The sequence below is a fragment of the Aegilops tauschii genome, chromosome 6 (genome assembly GCF_002575655.3).
Source record: "Aegilops tauschii subsp. strangulata cultivar AL8/78 chromosome 6, Aet v6.0, whole genome shotgun sequence".
NCBI classification, from domain to species: Eukaryota; Viridiplantae; Streptophyta; class Magnoliopsida; order Poales; family Poaceae; genus Aegilops; species Aegilops tauschii.
Window position 1 is genome coordinate 477,360,896 of NC_053040.3, and position 17,126 is coordinate 477,378,021.

Consider the following 17,126-nt stretch of genomic DNA (forward strand, 5'->3'; position numbering starts at 1 on the left):
ATCCATAATTCCAGGTTATAGCATATATATACCAACCAAAACCGGTTGTTTGTTTTCTTTTGAATAACTCTTAATCCACCTTTCAAAACGAACGGTTAGATTTTAATGGGTATTCCTTAAATTAGTTGTACATTTCAAAAGACTCCTGAAAGGATTGGTTGACATAATTGATGTACAAAGATGTTCTATAAGCATTGTGTGTTTGACATAATTGATGTACAAAGATGTTCTATAAGCATTGTGTGTTTGACATAATTGATGTACAAAGATGTTCTATAAGCATTGTGTGTTTGACATAATTGATGTACAAATAACACAGACTCCTGAAAGGATTGGTTGGAGCCGGCCTAAATTTGTTCAGCTGGACAACTTGCCCCGCGATAATCAATTCTTAGAAAGGACATGTACAGTACACATGAGCCTAGCTAGAGGAAGATCACCAAACCTGATTCTTGCTTGTATTTACCTACACCGCATATATAGTATTCGCTCCGTTTCATAATTCTTGTGGTGGTTCTAGGTCAATGAAGGGAGTGCTGAAGAGAGACACACATATAAATGGGACTGGGCGGACTGGCTGCAGGAAGCGTATGATGCGTATGCTCCAACAGCCACATCGATGCATGTATACACCTGGCGTGTACCGTGTACGTACCATGATATGCACTGATCACTGGGTGATGGTCGGTACACGTACATAGGATATATACGCGCGTGCCACCCTTTATTCCGTCGCGCTGATCGTACATACTGTGCTTGAATAGGGTGGCTGCATGTGCCCTAATCAACGTACGTACACAGACTGTTGCTGCTCCATATCCATCTCTATCTCAAGTCTCTGAAATCTCTCTCTTCTTCTTCTTCTCTCTCTCTCTCTCTCTCTCTCTCTCTCTCTCTCTCTCTCTCTCTCTCTCTCTCTCTCTCTCCTGGAGAGAATCTGATCGTGTTGATCTTAGCACGTACACATGAATACATATCGATCGTATCTGCCGTCGTCATATCGTTATCTGCTTCATTGCATAGGGGCGACTAGATGCTTAGCTGAAACGATGAAACTACCGGTGACATCGCAGTTCCTTAGCGCGGGCGTGCACGTACACACGTACGTATTTACCAACTTTATCTCATCGTTAGGTCCACTAGATTTCTACCTTTCTCTCGTGGCAGAAGAAAAGAACGACAGTAGTACTACACAGTGTGGGACACATGAGATTAAGATCAAATCGTACTTCTCGGTTTATAAGAGATTATAATGATAATACTGTAAGACTAGCTGGATATGTGGATAGATGCGCGTACCTTGCTTTAAGTTAATCACACGTACTGTCCATAATTAATCCCCCAGCTGTATGTATGCCCCATAGATATGTACTTGGTTGCTTAATCAAGTAACATACTAATTAATCGATCGCCCGGTAATCGTCTGTACGAACACATGACTTACTTGCAAGCAAAATTTAACAAGGCAGACACGTACGAACACTTAAAGGCCGGGAGAGAGAAAGAGAGATGTGGAGACCGGAGAGAGAGAGAGATGATGGTGATGATGAGATGGATGAACAGGGCTAACTATATGTGGAGTGTATGATAATGGACTAATAATTAGCCCTGACTGATGCTAAATGCGGCCGCGTCCACAGTGGCAGAGTTGCTGAGTACTAGCTTCGTCCTGATTTCTTGGTCATTTAGTATTTTGTGCTAAATTTTGATCATATATTTAATTAATGCTCCTAAAATTTTAATGCATGTCACACTATTGGAAACTATGTTCAAACGAATCTAACGATATAAATTCTTTTATGACATGCGTTAACATTTTATTTGTTAAATCTATAGTCAAATTTTGATAGAGAAAACGAAAAGGACCAATAAAGTAGAACGGAGGTAGTACATCACTGTGGGGCTCCGGACTAGCAAAGCGGGGCTGCCTTGCGAGCCTGGATCACCTCCTCCCTCCCCTCTTCTCCCTCTCTACCTAGCTAAAACCACCACCGCATCACCCGGAGTTCGTGCTGCGCAAGCGTCGTCGTCCCCGATCGATTGCGACGCCGGCCAGTGCACGCCCGCCCTTGTTCCCCTCCTCTGTTTCCGTTTAATTTCCCCGGCCCCTGCGCCTGGGAGTTAATGCGTAGAGTACTTACTCCATTGCTGGCTAGCTCTCCATCCGTCCGGCCGTGCCACCGGCCGACGCACACACGCGGGGAGGGGAGGGTGATCGACACCGCCGGCCGGACCGGTCGAGCTACAGTGGGCTTTTTAGTATCATCACCCCGGCCTTGTTGCTTGCTCCCATACTCTTCTTCCTCCTAGCTACATACAATTATTCCCTCTGGTCCGGGGGCTCCGGCAGCGGCAGCGCCAAGCTATATATATTTCCTTCCTGCCCACCTCCCAATCCCGACCTCGTTCATACATACTCCATCGCTCAACGCTCAAGCTACAGCAACATAGACATATGCCCTGCCTAATTCCTGCTACCTATATACCTAGCTAGCTTCTACTTTCTCTCCACTCTCTCTCGAGATCTTGTCAATCTCTTTCTACTCCGTCTAGCTAGCTAGAGCTAGCTCAATTCATCGAGATCTCTCATCGATACCCATAGTACACATCGCAATTCACAATACAAATTGTAGATAGAGTCGAGCTGAGCTGAGCAGGGGAAGGTTTCAGAGAGAAGATAGTGCACGGATAGAGATAATAAGCATTTCCATGGGGCTGAGGGACATCGAGATGACGCTGCCGCCGGGGTTCCGCTTCTACCCGAGCGACGAGGAGCTGGTGTGCCACTACCTGCACGGCAAGGTGGCCAACCAGCGCCTCTCCGGAGGAGCCGCCGGGGCCATGGTGGAGGTCGATCTGCACGTCCACGAGCCATGGGAGCTGCCAGGTCAGTTTCTTACTACTATTAGTTACCACAGTTAGTTGGGTTTTCTTTTCGATCAAAGGAGGCCACAGGCCCCCATTTTCAACTAAGAAAATAGTGTTTTTACATCTCTAGTCCCTCTTGAGCAATCATATTAATTACTAGCTAGTCGATCAATCTCGATCCAATATGTTGTTAGTCCCTCTCCAGCAAGCTACATATCTCTTAATTAATTTAACTTCATTCCATGGAATGATTTACTAAGCATGGAATGATTTACTACTCATCAACTTGTCATACTGGTTGTATATACATGCATATATATACAATCTCGATCCTATGCAATTCCTGCAAGACCTGTGTTGCTTCTAGCACAAGTTTCTCTTAAGATTTTTAAGCGGGCTACCACTTAAAAATTCTTTGGATTAATTATTGTGTCTAACTCTGCAGAACTGCATGTAAAATTCTTTGGATTAAAGGAATTGGCTTGCAACTGGCATCTCATATCACCTTTTTTCCCCCACCCCTTCCCCTATATGGGCACTTCTACCAAGAAACTTAAAATTCCACAATGTTTGGACACTTCATAGTCAATTTTTACTAATTAACTTAAAAGGACTAGTGCGTACTTTCCTTTGCCCCTCGACCTCTCTTTCTTTGTGTAATTGTACGACAGGATACGTATGATCTAATTATGCACATACGTTTGCGTATACGCTTGGGGGATCCTAATCAACGTCCACTGAAGCTTCTGTTGCTAATTGTGCGTCTGGCTGGCCATGGTGGTATGCAGATGTGGCGAAGCTGAGCACAAACGAGTGGTACTTCTTCAGCTTCCGCGACCGCAAGTACGCGACGGGGCTGCGCACGAACCGCGCCACCAGGTCCGGCTACTGGAAGGCCACCGGCAAGGACCGCGTCATCCGCAGCCCGAGGTCGTCGTCATCCCTCTCTGGCCGTGCCGCCATCGTCGGCATGCGCAAGACCCTCGTGTTCTACCGCGGCCGTGCGCCCAAAGGCACCAAGACCTGCTGGGTCATGCACGAGTTCCGCATCGAGAACCCTCACTCCCCACCCAAGGTGGGTTCAATTGCGATATAAATCTGATGTCATCTGAGATTAGTTGATATGCGGCGCTAATATGCACGTTTGCATTTGAACTTTTGTGTGCAGGAGGACTGGGTGTTGTGCAGAGTTTTCCACAAGAAGAAAGCCGACACGGACTACGCCATGGATGGCGAGCCGGAGCTCGGCGGCGGTGCCGTGTGCGGATCCAACTACCTAAGCTCCTCGTCCTGCCACGATCCGGAACAGTATCACCACTCGCCTATGGCGTCGTTCCCTTCCATCGGCGCGGGCGGCGACCATTACCAGCTCCTGCCCTGTGATCATCACCACCCACACGGCGCGGCAGGCGTCTCGCTCAACGATGTCCACCCCTTTGACGGCATGCCGCAACTGCTGAGCTATGACAGTATCCTCGACTTCAGCCAGCAAGTCCAGGGCGGACGCAGTGCAGCGGCTTGTTTGAGAGCCGGCGCAGATGATCAGTGTGATGGGGCGCTGATGGACCTAGGGCTGGAGGAGCACTACAACTACAACAGCTTGATGTAGATGTGTATATATATGATGTAGATCGGTGGGTGCTGCGTGCCGTTATACGTTAGATGACACGAACCGGTACGTTGACTCGGTGCAACAAATCATATCCCCGGGGAGATAGACAAGCTGACCACGCACGTACCGGTACACCGGCTACGATAAGACGCACACCCAACGGGACAGGCATAGACATTTGTTACATAGGAAGCGCCACTGTTCGTACCTCATCTAATAAACTTCATCTAAAAAATGATTTGTATATTTCTGGTGCCAAGAATAGCTTATTCCTCTTGAAAGCTTAATTACTACTTCCCCGTCCCAATTATTGAAGTTATGGGCTTGTCCAAAGTCAAACTTGTTTAAGTTTGACCACGTCTATAGAAAAATATATTAGCATCTAAAACATGAGATTAGTCTCATGAGATTCTTTATGAAATATGTTTCCGTACTATTTGTATTTCGTTCTGTAGATGTTGGCACATTTTCTATAGAGTTTCTCAAAGATAAAGAAGTTTGACTTTGTACAAGCCAATAACTTCAATCATTTTGGAACGAAGGGTGCAATTAGGATTCTGAAATTGTATTCAATGTTGGAATATTAGGCAAGTTCATGATTAATTCCAGTAAATAATTCATGACTAGAAGAGATACTAGCATGCAATAATCTAGCAAACTAGAAGAACAGCAAGACATGCATAACAGCAGCACACACGTAACAATAGCTGTAGAAACAGACATGAACAGAGGATGTTGGACGTACTGATCGTTAGCTATTATGGGTGCGACAGTGTTGATGACGATGTTGGCGACGATCTGCTGCTGACGGCGATGAATACGACGATGAGTAGCACTGCCCGACTTGGACCGAAGACGACCCGTGATGACGAATTTGAGCAGTCGCGCACAGCGCTTCCCAAAAACCTAATTCGTCCTCTCCCGGTGCAGGATCGCAAAGACGAACGGTTCCGGAGACCTGCTCTCCCACGCGCCGATGCACGCCGGCGTTTGGGATGGAGTAGACTACGATGGCGGCGCAAGTTGTGAGATGAGGCAAAACCCTAGGTGTTTTTCGGTGTGTCTCTGGCCGCAGCCGGTAGCTGTATATATATTAGGACCAGAGGCGGTATTGTGTCGCGACCACAATCCCAAGCCGACTCGGTTTCTAATTTGTATACTTACCGGACAAGAAATCAAAAACTTGTCTGCCAAGACATAAAAATAAAACGGCAAAAGGAAGCTGCGCTCCTGCAAGGAGACGGACCAGATTTCGGCGGACCATTCACGCGCATGTACGCCTCGCCTCGCCTCGCCTCGCCTCGCCTCGCCACGCCACGGCCCGGCAAGGCGAGGCGAGCGAGCGCGCGCGTGTGGTTTTCCCTTTCTCTTCTCACACACCACTTAGAGTGGTGGAGAGAACCCACGATATAAAGAGGTCCAACTCTTCTTCAACTTCCGGGGTGGGACTAAACTTAGCACCACCACTTGCCATTTTACACATGGGCTTTGAGATTTCAGAAATTGCTATGGGCCTAGCCCACTAATTCTAACAATCCCCCACCAGATCTCAAATACCCATTTAGAGATTTGCCTTCTCTCACCACTTGTTTAATATACCAGTGTTTCAGCAGAGACTGTTAAGTTGAACTTCTGCCTAGAACTTTAAGCTACATCCATTCACAACTTGACAATGGACTATGCCTTGAATTGCTAGTTTTGTGTGAACAGGTTTCACTCAAAGTCTTAACCAGTACCTGACCGCCAGTAGGCTACCCCGCGGTTTGGAGCTTATACGTCATACTCCCTGGTCTCTTCGTGAGCTTAATAGAGATCACACAAATCTCATAGACTGCGACGTTTATAGTCAGAACTCATATAGGTGTGTTCTTTCAAGACTGCTCTGTAGGACAACATCTTTGCTAATTATAGCCAATAGAACCACATTAAGGCATGTTGCCAACCTGCCTTACAGATCTGAGCCTTACAGCTCTGAGAGTTTTGCATCTTCACTTGGAGACGATCATAAGTTATTACTCTCCTCAGTTAACCAATAGCTTGTTCTTCCCAGATCCTAATTCACGGGATCTCTGATCACAAAGGTTGGGTTACTACTATGGTGTAACATCTATGGGTCTCATACCCATCTCCCTCGATGCAATATCTATCACATTCCGTGATAGTCCCTGCCAGGTTTTTGTCTGTTTGTATATACGTAACAGTTATTACTCCGGAGTTTCTCAACTTCCTGACAGACTTCAAACGTCTTTTCACGTGTCTTGATGACTTTGCATTATCTTTAGAATTGTTCACTTTAGCGATAACCGTTTGGTTATCACAATTCATAAGAATAGCCGGTACAGGTTTTTCAACAACCGGCAAGTCCATCAAGAGCTCACGCAGCCATTCTGCCTCAACAGTAGCTGTGTCCAAAGCAGTTAATTCTGCTTCCATAGTTGACCTTGTCAATATGGTTTGCTTGCAAGACCCCCATGACACTGCGCCGCCACCATGAGTAAATACATACCCACTTGTTGCGTAAAGTACATCAACTTCGGAGATCCAATTTGAATCACTATATCCTTCTAGCACAGCAGGATGCCCTAAATAAGTAATTCCGTAACTCATAGTACCTCTCAGATAGCGCAAGACCCTTTCTAGTGCATGCCAATGATCATCACCCGGGTTGGACATGAACCTACTCAGTTTGCTCACAGCAAAAGAGATATCTGGTCTTGTAGCGCTAGCTAAGTACATGAGTGAACCGACAATTTGAGAGTATCTTAATTGATCTCTCGTTTCTTTCTTGTTCTTTCTGAGTGTCACGCTGGGATCATAAGGTGTTGGAGAAGGCTTGCTATCCATAAAACCGAATCGGTTCAAGACCTTCTCAACATAGTGAGATTGCGTTAATGTAATCCCACTCTCATCCTTAATAAGTTTGATGTTTAGAATTACATCGGCTTCTCCCAGATCTTTCATGTCAAAACTTTTTGATAGAAAACACTTGACCTCATTAAATGCATTAATGTTTGTACCAAAGATCAGTATGTCGTCCACATACAAACATAATATGACACTATTGCCCCCACCATGGCGATAGTAAACACACCTATCAGCATCGTTAATGACAAATCCTGCAGAAGTCAGAGTTCTTTCAAACTTCTCATGCCATTGCTTAGGTGCCTGTTTCAGACCATACAAAGATTTTAACAACTTGCACACCTTTCTCTCTTCACCCTTTACCACAAACCCGTCAGGCTGATCCATATAGATCTCCTCTTCCAACTCTCCATTGAGAAAAGCTGTCTTTACATCCATTTGATGAATGATAAGACCATAAGAGGCAGCCAAGGAAAGTAACACTCGAATGGTGGTCATTCTAGCAACGGGTGAATAGGTGTCAAAGTAATCTTCGCCTTCTTTCTGAGTGTAGCCCTTGGCCACTAGCCGCGCCCTGTACTTATCAATAGTACCATCAGGCTTTAGCTTCTTTTTGAACACCCACTTACAGCCCACAGGTTTACAACCATATGGTCTATCAGTTAGTTCCCAAGTTCCATTAGAAAGAATTGAGTCCATCTCATTATGAACAGCTTCTTTCCAATCATCTACATCCGGAGATGCATATGCTTCTGCAATCGTCTTGGGTGTGTCGTCCACAAGGTATACAATGAAATCATCACCAATGGATTTTGCAATCCTTTGTCTCTTGTTCCTTCTAGGAACTTCATTGTTATCCTTCTCAAGGACTTCCTCATGTGATTGTTCGAAATATTCATCAGTTGTACTAGATTTAGGAATTATCTCAGAAGAAAATCTAGCAATGCTATGCATATCTTTCATAGGAAATATGTTCTCAAAAAATGTTGCATCACGAGATTCCATTATAGTATCAACATGCATATCAGGTACTTCAGATTTTACCACTAAAAACCTATAAGCAATGCTCCGTTGAGCATACCCTAGAAAGACACAATCCACTGTCTTTGGTCCAAGTTTGCGTTTCTTAGGAATAGGAATATTGACCTTTGCCAAACATCCCGAAGTGCGCAAATAAGAAAGTGATGGTTTTCTCCCAACCCACTCCTCATAAGGGGTTTTCTCCTTATTATTGTTGGGAACTCTATTCAGGACATGACATGAAGTCAATAGAGCCTCCCCCACCATGCCTTAGATAAACCAGCAGTGTCTAACATGGCATTCACCAAGTCAGTCAATGTGCGGTTTTTCCTCTCGGCCACTCCATTTGATTGAGGTGAATAGGGAGGCGTCCTCTCATGAATAATACCATGTTCCTCACAAAATTCATCAAAAACTTTTGGAAAATACTCTCCACCACGATCGGACCTAAGACGCTTGATCTTTCTCTCTAGTTGATTCTCAACTTCAGCTTTATAGATTTTAAAGTAGTCTAATGCTTCATCTTTAGTTTGCAACAAATAAACATAGCAAAATCTAGTCGCATCATCAATCAAAGTCATGAAATATCTCTTTCCACCTTTTGTCAACACACCATTCATCTCACAAAGATCAGAATGTATGAGTTCTAGAGGTGCCAAGTTTCTCTCCTCGGCAGCCTTATGAGGCTTTCGAGGTTGCTTAGATTGCACACAACTATGGCACTTTGAACCTTTGGCAACTGTGAAGTTCGGAATTAAACTCATGCTGGATAGCCGAGACATTAAACCAAAATTAATATGACATAAACAAGAGTGCCAAATACTTGCATCATCATTAACACTAGCACAAATTTGGTTTATTGACTTATTGCAAAAATCTGAAAGAGAAAAGCGGAACAAGCCTCCGCACTCATAGCCTTTTCCTATAAATTGTCCAAATCTTGACACGATTACTTTATTGGACTGTAAAACTACCTTAAATCCATCTCGACATAGAAGGGAGCCGCTAACTAGATTCTTGTTCATAGTAGGGACATGCTGCACGTTCCTTAGTTGCACGATCTTTCCCGAAGTAAACTTCAGATCCACCGTGCCAATGCCACAAACAGAAGCATGTGACCCATTCCCCATTAGGACGGAAGAATCCCTTGCGACCTGATAAGAAGTAAAGAGGGAGATGTCAGCACACACATGAACGTTAGCACCCGAATCAATCCACCACGAAGATGATTGAAATACTAAAAGCACAATAGGTAAATTACCATACCCATCAGTATTGCTAGCGGTCACCATGTTGACAGTCTTGGAGCTTGTTTTCCCTCTGCGGTCTGCACGTTCAGGGCATTCCTTGGAAAAGTGTCCAGGCTTCCCACGGGCGTAGCACTCTAGCTCAGCCTTGTTGAACTTCTTCTTCTTGAAGGTAGTAGTCTTGGTAGGCTTGTTGAAAACAAGTTTGTTCTTCCCTTTGTTCTTGTTCTGTGGGTACCTCTACACCATGTTAGCAGTAGGCTGAACCTCACCTCCTTTTTCAGTAGTATCTTTAGCCCGAGCTTTTTCTTCAACATCAAGAGATGCAATCAGATTTTCAACTGATATCTCCTGTCTCTTATGCTTCAGAGTTGTGGCGAAATTCCTCCATGAAGGAGGCAACTTTGCAATCATGCACCCAGCCACGGATTTGTCGGGTAGAACACATTTAAGGAGTTCAAGTTCCTTCACAATGCACTGTATCTCATGAGCTTGTTCAACCACAGAACGGTTATTCACCATTTTATAGTCATGAAAACTCTCCATGATGTACAGTTCACTGCCTGCATCTGTTGCACCAAATTTTGCATTCAGTGCATCCCACAGAATCTTTCCGTCGTTTATGTGCATGTACACATCACACAGACGGTCAGCAAAAACACTCAGAATGCATCCCACAAACATAGTATTGGCTTCCTGGAATTTTCTCCGATCTTCGTCGGTCATTCCCTCTGGAGCACCAACACTATCGTGGAAAACTTTCAAAGCAGTAAGCCAGAGCGTGGTCTTCACCTGCCACCTCTTAAAGTGCACACCGGTAAACTTATCCGGCCTCAGTGCATCAGCGAATCCAGCCATAGTTAACTCAGGAAATTGCCTATAATTAGGTTTTTGGATTGTTGGAATATTAGGCAAGTTCATGATTAATTCCAGTAAATAATTCATGACTAGAAGAGATACTAGCATGCAATAATCTAGCAAACTAGAAGAACAGTAAGACATGCATAACAGCAGCAAACACGTAACAATAGCTGTAGAAACAGACATGAACAGAGGATGTTGGACCTACTGATCGTTAGCTATTATGGGTGCGACAGTGTTGATGACGACGTGGGCGACGATCTGCTGCTGACGGCGATGAATACGACGATGAGTAGCACCGCCCGACTTGGACGGAAGACGACCCGTGATGACGAATTTGAGCAGTCGCCCACAGCGCTTCCCAAAAACCTAATTCGTCCTCTCCCGGTGCAGGATCGCAAAGATGAACGGTTCCGGAGACCTGCTCTCCCACGCGCCGATGCACGCCGGCGTTTGGGATGGAGTAGACTACGATGGCGGCGCAAGTTGTGAGATGAGGCAAAACCTTAGGTGTTTTTCGGTGTGTCTCTGGCCGCAGCCGGTAGCTGTATATATATTAGGACCAGAGGCGGTATTGTGTCGCGACCACAATCCCAAGCCGACTCGGTTTCTAATTTGTATACTTACCGGACAAGAAATCAAAAACTTGTCTGCCAAGACATAAAAATAAAACGGCAAAAGGAAGCTGCGCTCCTGCAAGGAGACGGACCAGATTTCGGCGGACCATTCACGCGCATGTACGCCTCGCCTCGCCTCGCCTCGCCTCGCCACGCCACGCCCCGGCCCGGCAAGGCAAGGCGAGGCGAGGCAAGCGAGCGCGCGCATGTGGTTTTCCCTTTCTCTTCTCACACACCACTTAGAGTGGTGGAGAGAACCCACTATATAAAGAGGTCCAACTCTTCTTCAACTTCCGGGGTGGGACTAAACTTAGCACCACCACTTGCCAATTTACACATGGGCTTTGAGATTTCAGAAATTGCTATGGGCCTAGCCCATTAATTCTAACATTCAACTAAGGATCGGCAACGAAACTAATTCTTCTACAAGGTAGATGCAAGAGGGGCCTCTACCCCATCAAAGCCCGGTAGATTTCTTCAGCTAAGATGACATACGATGTCACTAGTAGAAAAATGGCCATTTGCCCCGGTTCGTAAGGGCATTCTGTCCCGGTTTTGGAACCGGGACTAAAAGGTCGTTACTAATGCCCTTGGCCTTTAGTCCCGGTTCTTACACGAACCGGGACAGATGGGCCTCCACGTGGCCGCTGCGGCCAGCCCAGGCAGGGGGGCCTTTGGTCCCGGTTGGTGACACCAGACGGGACCAAAAGGCATCCACGCATCAGCAGCTGGCTGGAGCTGAGGTTTTTTTTGAAAGGGGCTGGTTTAGGGGTTTGGGGGTTAATTTAGGTTGTTATTAGCTAGCTAATAGAGAGAGGTGTCCTCTCTTATATCTCCGTGCTTGGTTTACCGACGCTACTGCTATGCCTAAACATGGCTTAGATTGAAGTGAAGGCAACATGTGGTGCATGTCGAAAGTAATACTAATCCTAACTTTGATCAAGTTTGGATTGTACTACTTTCGACATGCGGCACATGCATGTTGCCTTCACTTCAATCCAATCCATGTTCATTTCACCCGCTGATGTATAATAACTCTTCATGCTCGCATCATGCATCATCATATATAATAACAAGTCCTACTAATCATCATCATACAACTTCTACTCGTTATTAATAACAAGTCATATGATCATCATCCTCATAGTCATCGAACCAACCCTACTTAATTGTTCTTAGCACATGATCATCAGTATTAGGTAGGACCTAAATACCCACTCTAAAGTAAAATAGCATAAAACAATATAGACCCTGACTCTCCATTATGGTGAATGGAGATCATCCTGTCTCCAATTCTTTTGCTTCGCTTCCTTTTGCTTCCAAGAACCTCCTTACGACTGTCCATACATTTTTTCCATTTTTTGATTAGCATGTCTCCACTTCTTTGAAAAATCCGGTATGGATAGTTGAGATTCGTAGGATGACCTGGATATATGTTCAAAACACGAAGGCTGCCATTCTGATACATCAAATGATGCACACAATCCTCTGGGATTCTCTATTGAAAAACATAGTAATAACTTCATAGTTAGCAATGATGTACTAGTTTTAGAAGTATGCAAAAGATGCACAGATGTCGTAATAGTAAAAAATCTTATCAGGGTATCTCCATGGTAGTTACCGTAGTTCAACACGTGCACTAGTGGCACGTATTGACCATAATGTTGAGGAGTTTGATTGTAGATATTGTAATTCTTAATATCAGTACAAAATCCGACCAGATGATTTTTCTCCTGATAAGTTAATTCGGAGCCATCGGTGTAGTGGGTTTTGTCTACCATGTTCCGCACATTGTTTTAACAATCAAAATAAGCTGTCAATGGAAATAAGCTGTCAACTATTTTGAAATAAACAATATAAATTAGCTAATAACTATGTTTGAGAAACTCACATAGCGGTAGAATTGGAGGCGTATCAACAAGGACCCAAATGTCCATATTGTCTTGCTCGATTTCAGGATCACCAAGATCCATGGTGACAAGCATACCCTCATCAAAACCATACATCTTGCAAAGTGCTTCCCATTTTTTGCAACCAAAATGACGCTCTCAGAATTGTACAGCTTTACTTCAAAATCCACACCATGATGGGTCCTTAGGTGAATTTTCTTTGTTTCGAAACTTTCATGGTCTTCAAAACCCATCCTCTCCAAGACATAGAGGGTGCTTGGATCCAAGGGACTTATTTTAGTCTGACTAAAAATAGTCTGTTTAAGAGGCTAAAGTTCCAAGCACCGCTGACTAAAGAGGGGCTAAAACTAGTCTTGAGACTAAAATTTTTTAGTCAAGGGTACCCCTACTAAAATGTGAATTAGTCCTCTCTCTCCTCATTTAACTCCTCTCCTTTAACACATGCGAGTTCTGGATTGGAGGGTTTGGAGGATAATAAATGTTCATTAACTTGATTTTAGTCTCTTTAGTATTTGGATCCAAGCATGGGTGAGGCTAGCAAGTTTTAGTCCCACTACTTTTAGTCATGAGACTAAAACGTATCCAAGCATAAAAGATGAAAAGATGAAAAGTACACGTTGAGATATTTGAAGTCGTGCTTAATTACTAAAAAATAACACTTGTCGCTGTTGCATACCGTTTCAACTTCGAAGGTCTCCTCGAGCTTAATGCTGAAGCGCCGATCTTCGTCCAGGTGAGGCCCGTCGCACTGACCTCGATCGTCGTGGCACCAGTCGCACTCCCCCGGGAGACTTTCGTCGTCCGAGTACGACATTTCCTCTGTTCATAATTCAAATATTAAACATCTACAATTAAATATCACTAGTAGGAAAAGGGGCTTTTACCCCGGTTTGTAAGGGCCTTTTGTCCCGGTTTTTGAACCGGGACTAAAGGGTCGTTACTAAAGCCCTAACCCTTTAGTCCCGGTTCTTACACGAACCGGGACAGAAGGTCCTCCACGTGGCCGCTGCTGCCAGCCCAGGCAGGGGGGCCTTTGGTCCCGGTTGGTGCCACCAACCGGGACCAATAGGCATCCACGCGTCAGCATTTCAGGGGCTGGGGTTTTTGTTTTTTTTTTGAAGGGGGGGGGGGGGGGGTTGGGGGGTTTTGGGGGGTTAATTTAGGTGTTTCATATATTGTGTTAGCTAGCTAATTAATAGAGAGAAGTGTCCTCTCTTATCTCCGTGCTTGGTCGACGCTACGTACTATATACGTATGGAGAGGACTAGACACGCTAGCTAGTAAGCAAATGAAGGAAACAGAAGATCGTCATGAACATATGCATACAGAGAGAAGTGATATCGACCACCTCTCCTTCTCCGAGAGATTGGTCGAACAACAAGTTCTCGTATATCTATCTGACACTATCGGCTACATATATACAATAATTATCTCTTACAATATAATCTCCTAATTAAATTGTAAGAACACAGGGTCCACATAGTATTCTCCGTTTTCAGCGATCACGTGGTCAAGGAAGAATGCCGCCAATTCCTCTTGAATTGCTCGCATACGATCTTCTGCTAGGAGTTCATCCCGCATCCGAAACATCTAATTTGAAGAAGGGGGTCAATACATATATATATGAATAAATAAAACTCGACACAAATGATGGTAATAAAATAAAATTGTGAATATTATTGCTTACGCACTTCATATTGTTCGTCAGAGTAGCCCCGCTCACAGGTCGTGTGGCAGATAGACTCGCAAACATAGTATCCACAGAAATCATTCCCTTGTTCCTACCATAACCACTTTACAAGAAATAGAGGTCAATCTAACTGATAAGCAAGCATGCTAAATGGTATTGATGAAACTAGCGCTTGAATCACTAGGAGATGTGCGGAACATGCTACTATAGTACTTACTTTCGGGTGTCTAAATTGCAGCTTCTTCGGCAGAGTCCCGGAGCTTTTGTGGTGAATTTTCTCCAAACCCTGCCAGACAAAGAAAACAATTACTTGATATCAGGAAATGAACAAAGTTGCTGATATGGTGGGTAATGATCGATTTAACTTACTTCTCGAGCATTTGAGTCATGTCCGCATAGTCCTGGGGATCTTTTCGTCTCGAGTCTAAGACGGTTACTACTCCCTGCTCAAGCTTAATCTCTAGGAGAATATAGTGGAAGCTGCGCATGCATGCATAAGTCATCAATTACATTACCATAACCTGGACTAATAAGGGAAACCGAATATGCACATGACAGTAACACTCACTTGAAGTTGTAAGGAAAGAGTATTATATCTTTGTTTTGATTTAATACCAACGATCGTAGCAAGTTGGCCTCGGCTTCTTTGGGATGTTTTTCAACCGTATATGCATCTATGAGATTTGTGTTAATGAATCCAATATCACCGATTTGTCTTTTGTTCAATTCGGCGATCTTCAATCTGCATAATATAGCGAGGATAATTATAAATACATGCAATGAAAGAGCTGACGTATATAGAGAGACTTAATGACAGAAGTAGTACTACTTACAGACAGTAGCAAGTGATCGTTGATTTAGCGTGGGCCTTTTGATTAAAAACTGGAAGAACTCCTCAAATGGAACATTCAGCAGTTCAATTCTAACGAGGTCATGCTCCGGTTTAACTCTCAGCCTCAAAGTATTCATCCCATCAGACTCTCTGCAGGTTTTCATGTACCAATCATGTATTCTTCGCATCATCGTTGTTAGAGATCTTTCATCTTTGATGAGAGGCTTCCCGTAATGGTATTTGTGTTCGTCCACCTCCATGATTTTATAATGTACATCGTCGGGCAGGTAATCTCCAAGATTGCTATAACCGCCACCACCCTCGGATCATTAGCGACGATGTCTTTAGACACCTTGAGCGGGGGCCACGATTGGTTCGCTTGTTCACCGAGCTGGGCAATTTTTTTCCCAGCTCGTCGTTCTTTTAACCTTTGATCACTCACAGTACTTCCCGACCGCTCCGCTTCGACAAATGTCTTTGCAATAATGCGCTCGTAGTTGCCTTTCGGCGGAGACTTTGGTGGTTTTGTCAGGGCATCCAGAGTGCGCTTCGCTTTCACCGAATCTACCTTCTCCTCCGGAGGTGGATGTTTCTTTGCTTTCACCCCTTCAAAGAAGTTCTTCACTTCGGCTCGCACGATCTTCGCGTTCTCCTCCTCGGTCCTCTCGTATGGTAACTTCTCTGGAGTCTTCAGAGAAGGAACGAATCTGTATTGCCTCCCGCCTCTGGCAGCTGTACTGCTAGACGCCGGCAGAGCAGATGGAGCAGCTGTGGCTGTCTTCTTTCCTTGCTTACGAGGCGGAGGAGAAGGACTACGACGCGCCGGAGCAGCCGGAGCGGCGGCGGGTCTCTTTCGCCCTTGCTGACGAGGCGGAGAAGGAGGAGGCTGGCTGCTCTAGCACGCCGGCGTGGGCGGAGAAGGAGGCGGAGGGCCGCCACGCGCCGGAGAAGGAGGCTGATGAGTGCCCTGATCACTCGCCGGAGGAGGAGGCGGAGTGCCGCCACGCGCCGGAGAAGGAGGCTGAGTGCCCTGATCACTTGGCGGAGGATGTGACGCCCCCGATTTGACCGTACACTAATCATGCACGCAAATGTGTACGATCAAGATCAGGGACTCACGGGAAGATATCACAACACAACTCTAAAACATAAATAAGTCATACAAACATCATAATACAAGCCAGGGGCCTCGAGGGCTCGAATACAAGTGCTCGATCATAGACGAGTCAGCGGAAGCAACAATATCTGAGTACAAACATAAGTTAAACAAGTTTGCCTTAAGAAGGCTAGCACAAACTGGGATACAGATCGAATGAGGCGCAGGCCTCCTGCCTGGGATCCTCCTAACTACTCCTGGTCGTCGTCAGCGGCCTGCACGTAGTAGTAGGCACCTCCAGCGTCGTAGGTGTCATCGTCGACGGTGGCGTCTGGCTCCTGGACTCCAACATCTGGTTGTGACAACCAGATAGAAAGAAAAGGGGGAAAAGAGGGAGAGAAGCAACCGTGAGTACTCATCCAAAGTACTCGCAAGCAAGGAGCTATACTACATATGCATGGGTATATGTGTAAAGGGGCATATCAGTGGACTGAACTGCAGAATGCCAGAA

The 17,126-nt window shown here is 45.1% G+C and overlaps 1 protein-coding gene across 1 annotated transcript; it reads left to right on the forward strand.

Annotated features, from left to right (window-relative positions):
• Positions 1 to 2,176: 2,176 nt before the first annotated feature.
• Positions 2,177 to 4,726, forward strand: LOC109758589 (NAC domain-containing protein 92). Its single transcript, XM_020317457.4, has 3 exons — positions 2,177 to 2,887; positions 3,657 to 3,943; positions 4,037 to 4,726. The coding sequence occupies exons 1-3, from the start codon at positions 2,710 to 2,712 to the stop codon at positions 4,475 to 4,477; spliced, it is 906 nt and encodes a 301-aa protein (XP_020173046.1). The 5' UTR covers positions 2,177 to 2,709; the 3' UTR covers positions 4,478 to 4,726.
• Positions 4,727 to 17,126: the final 12,400 nt, after the last annotated feature.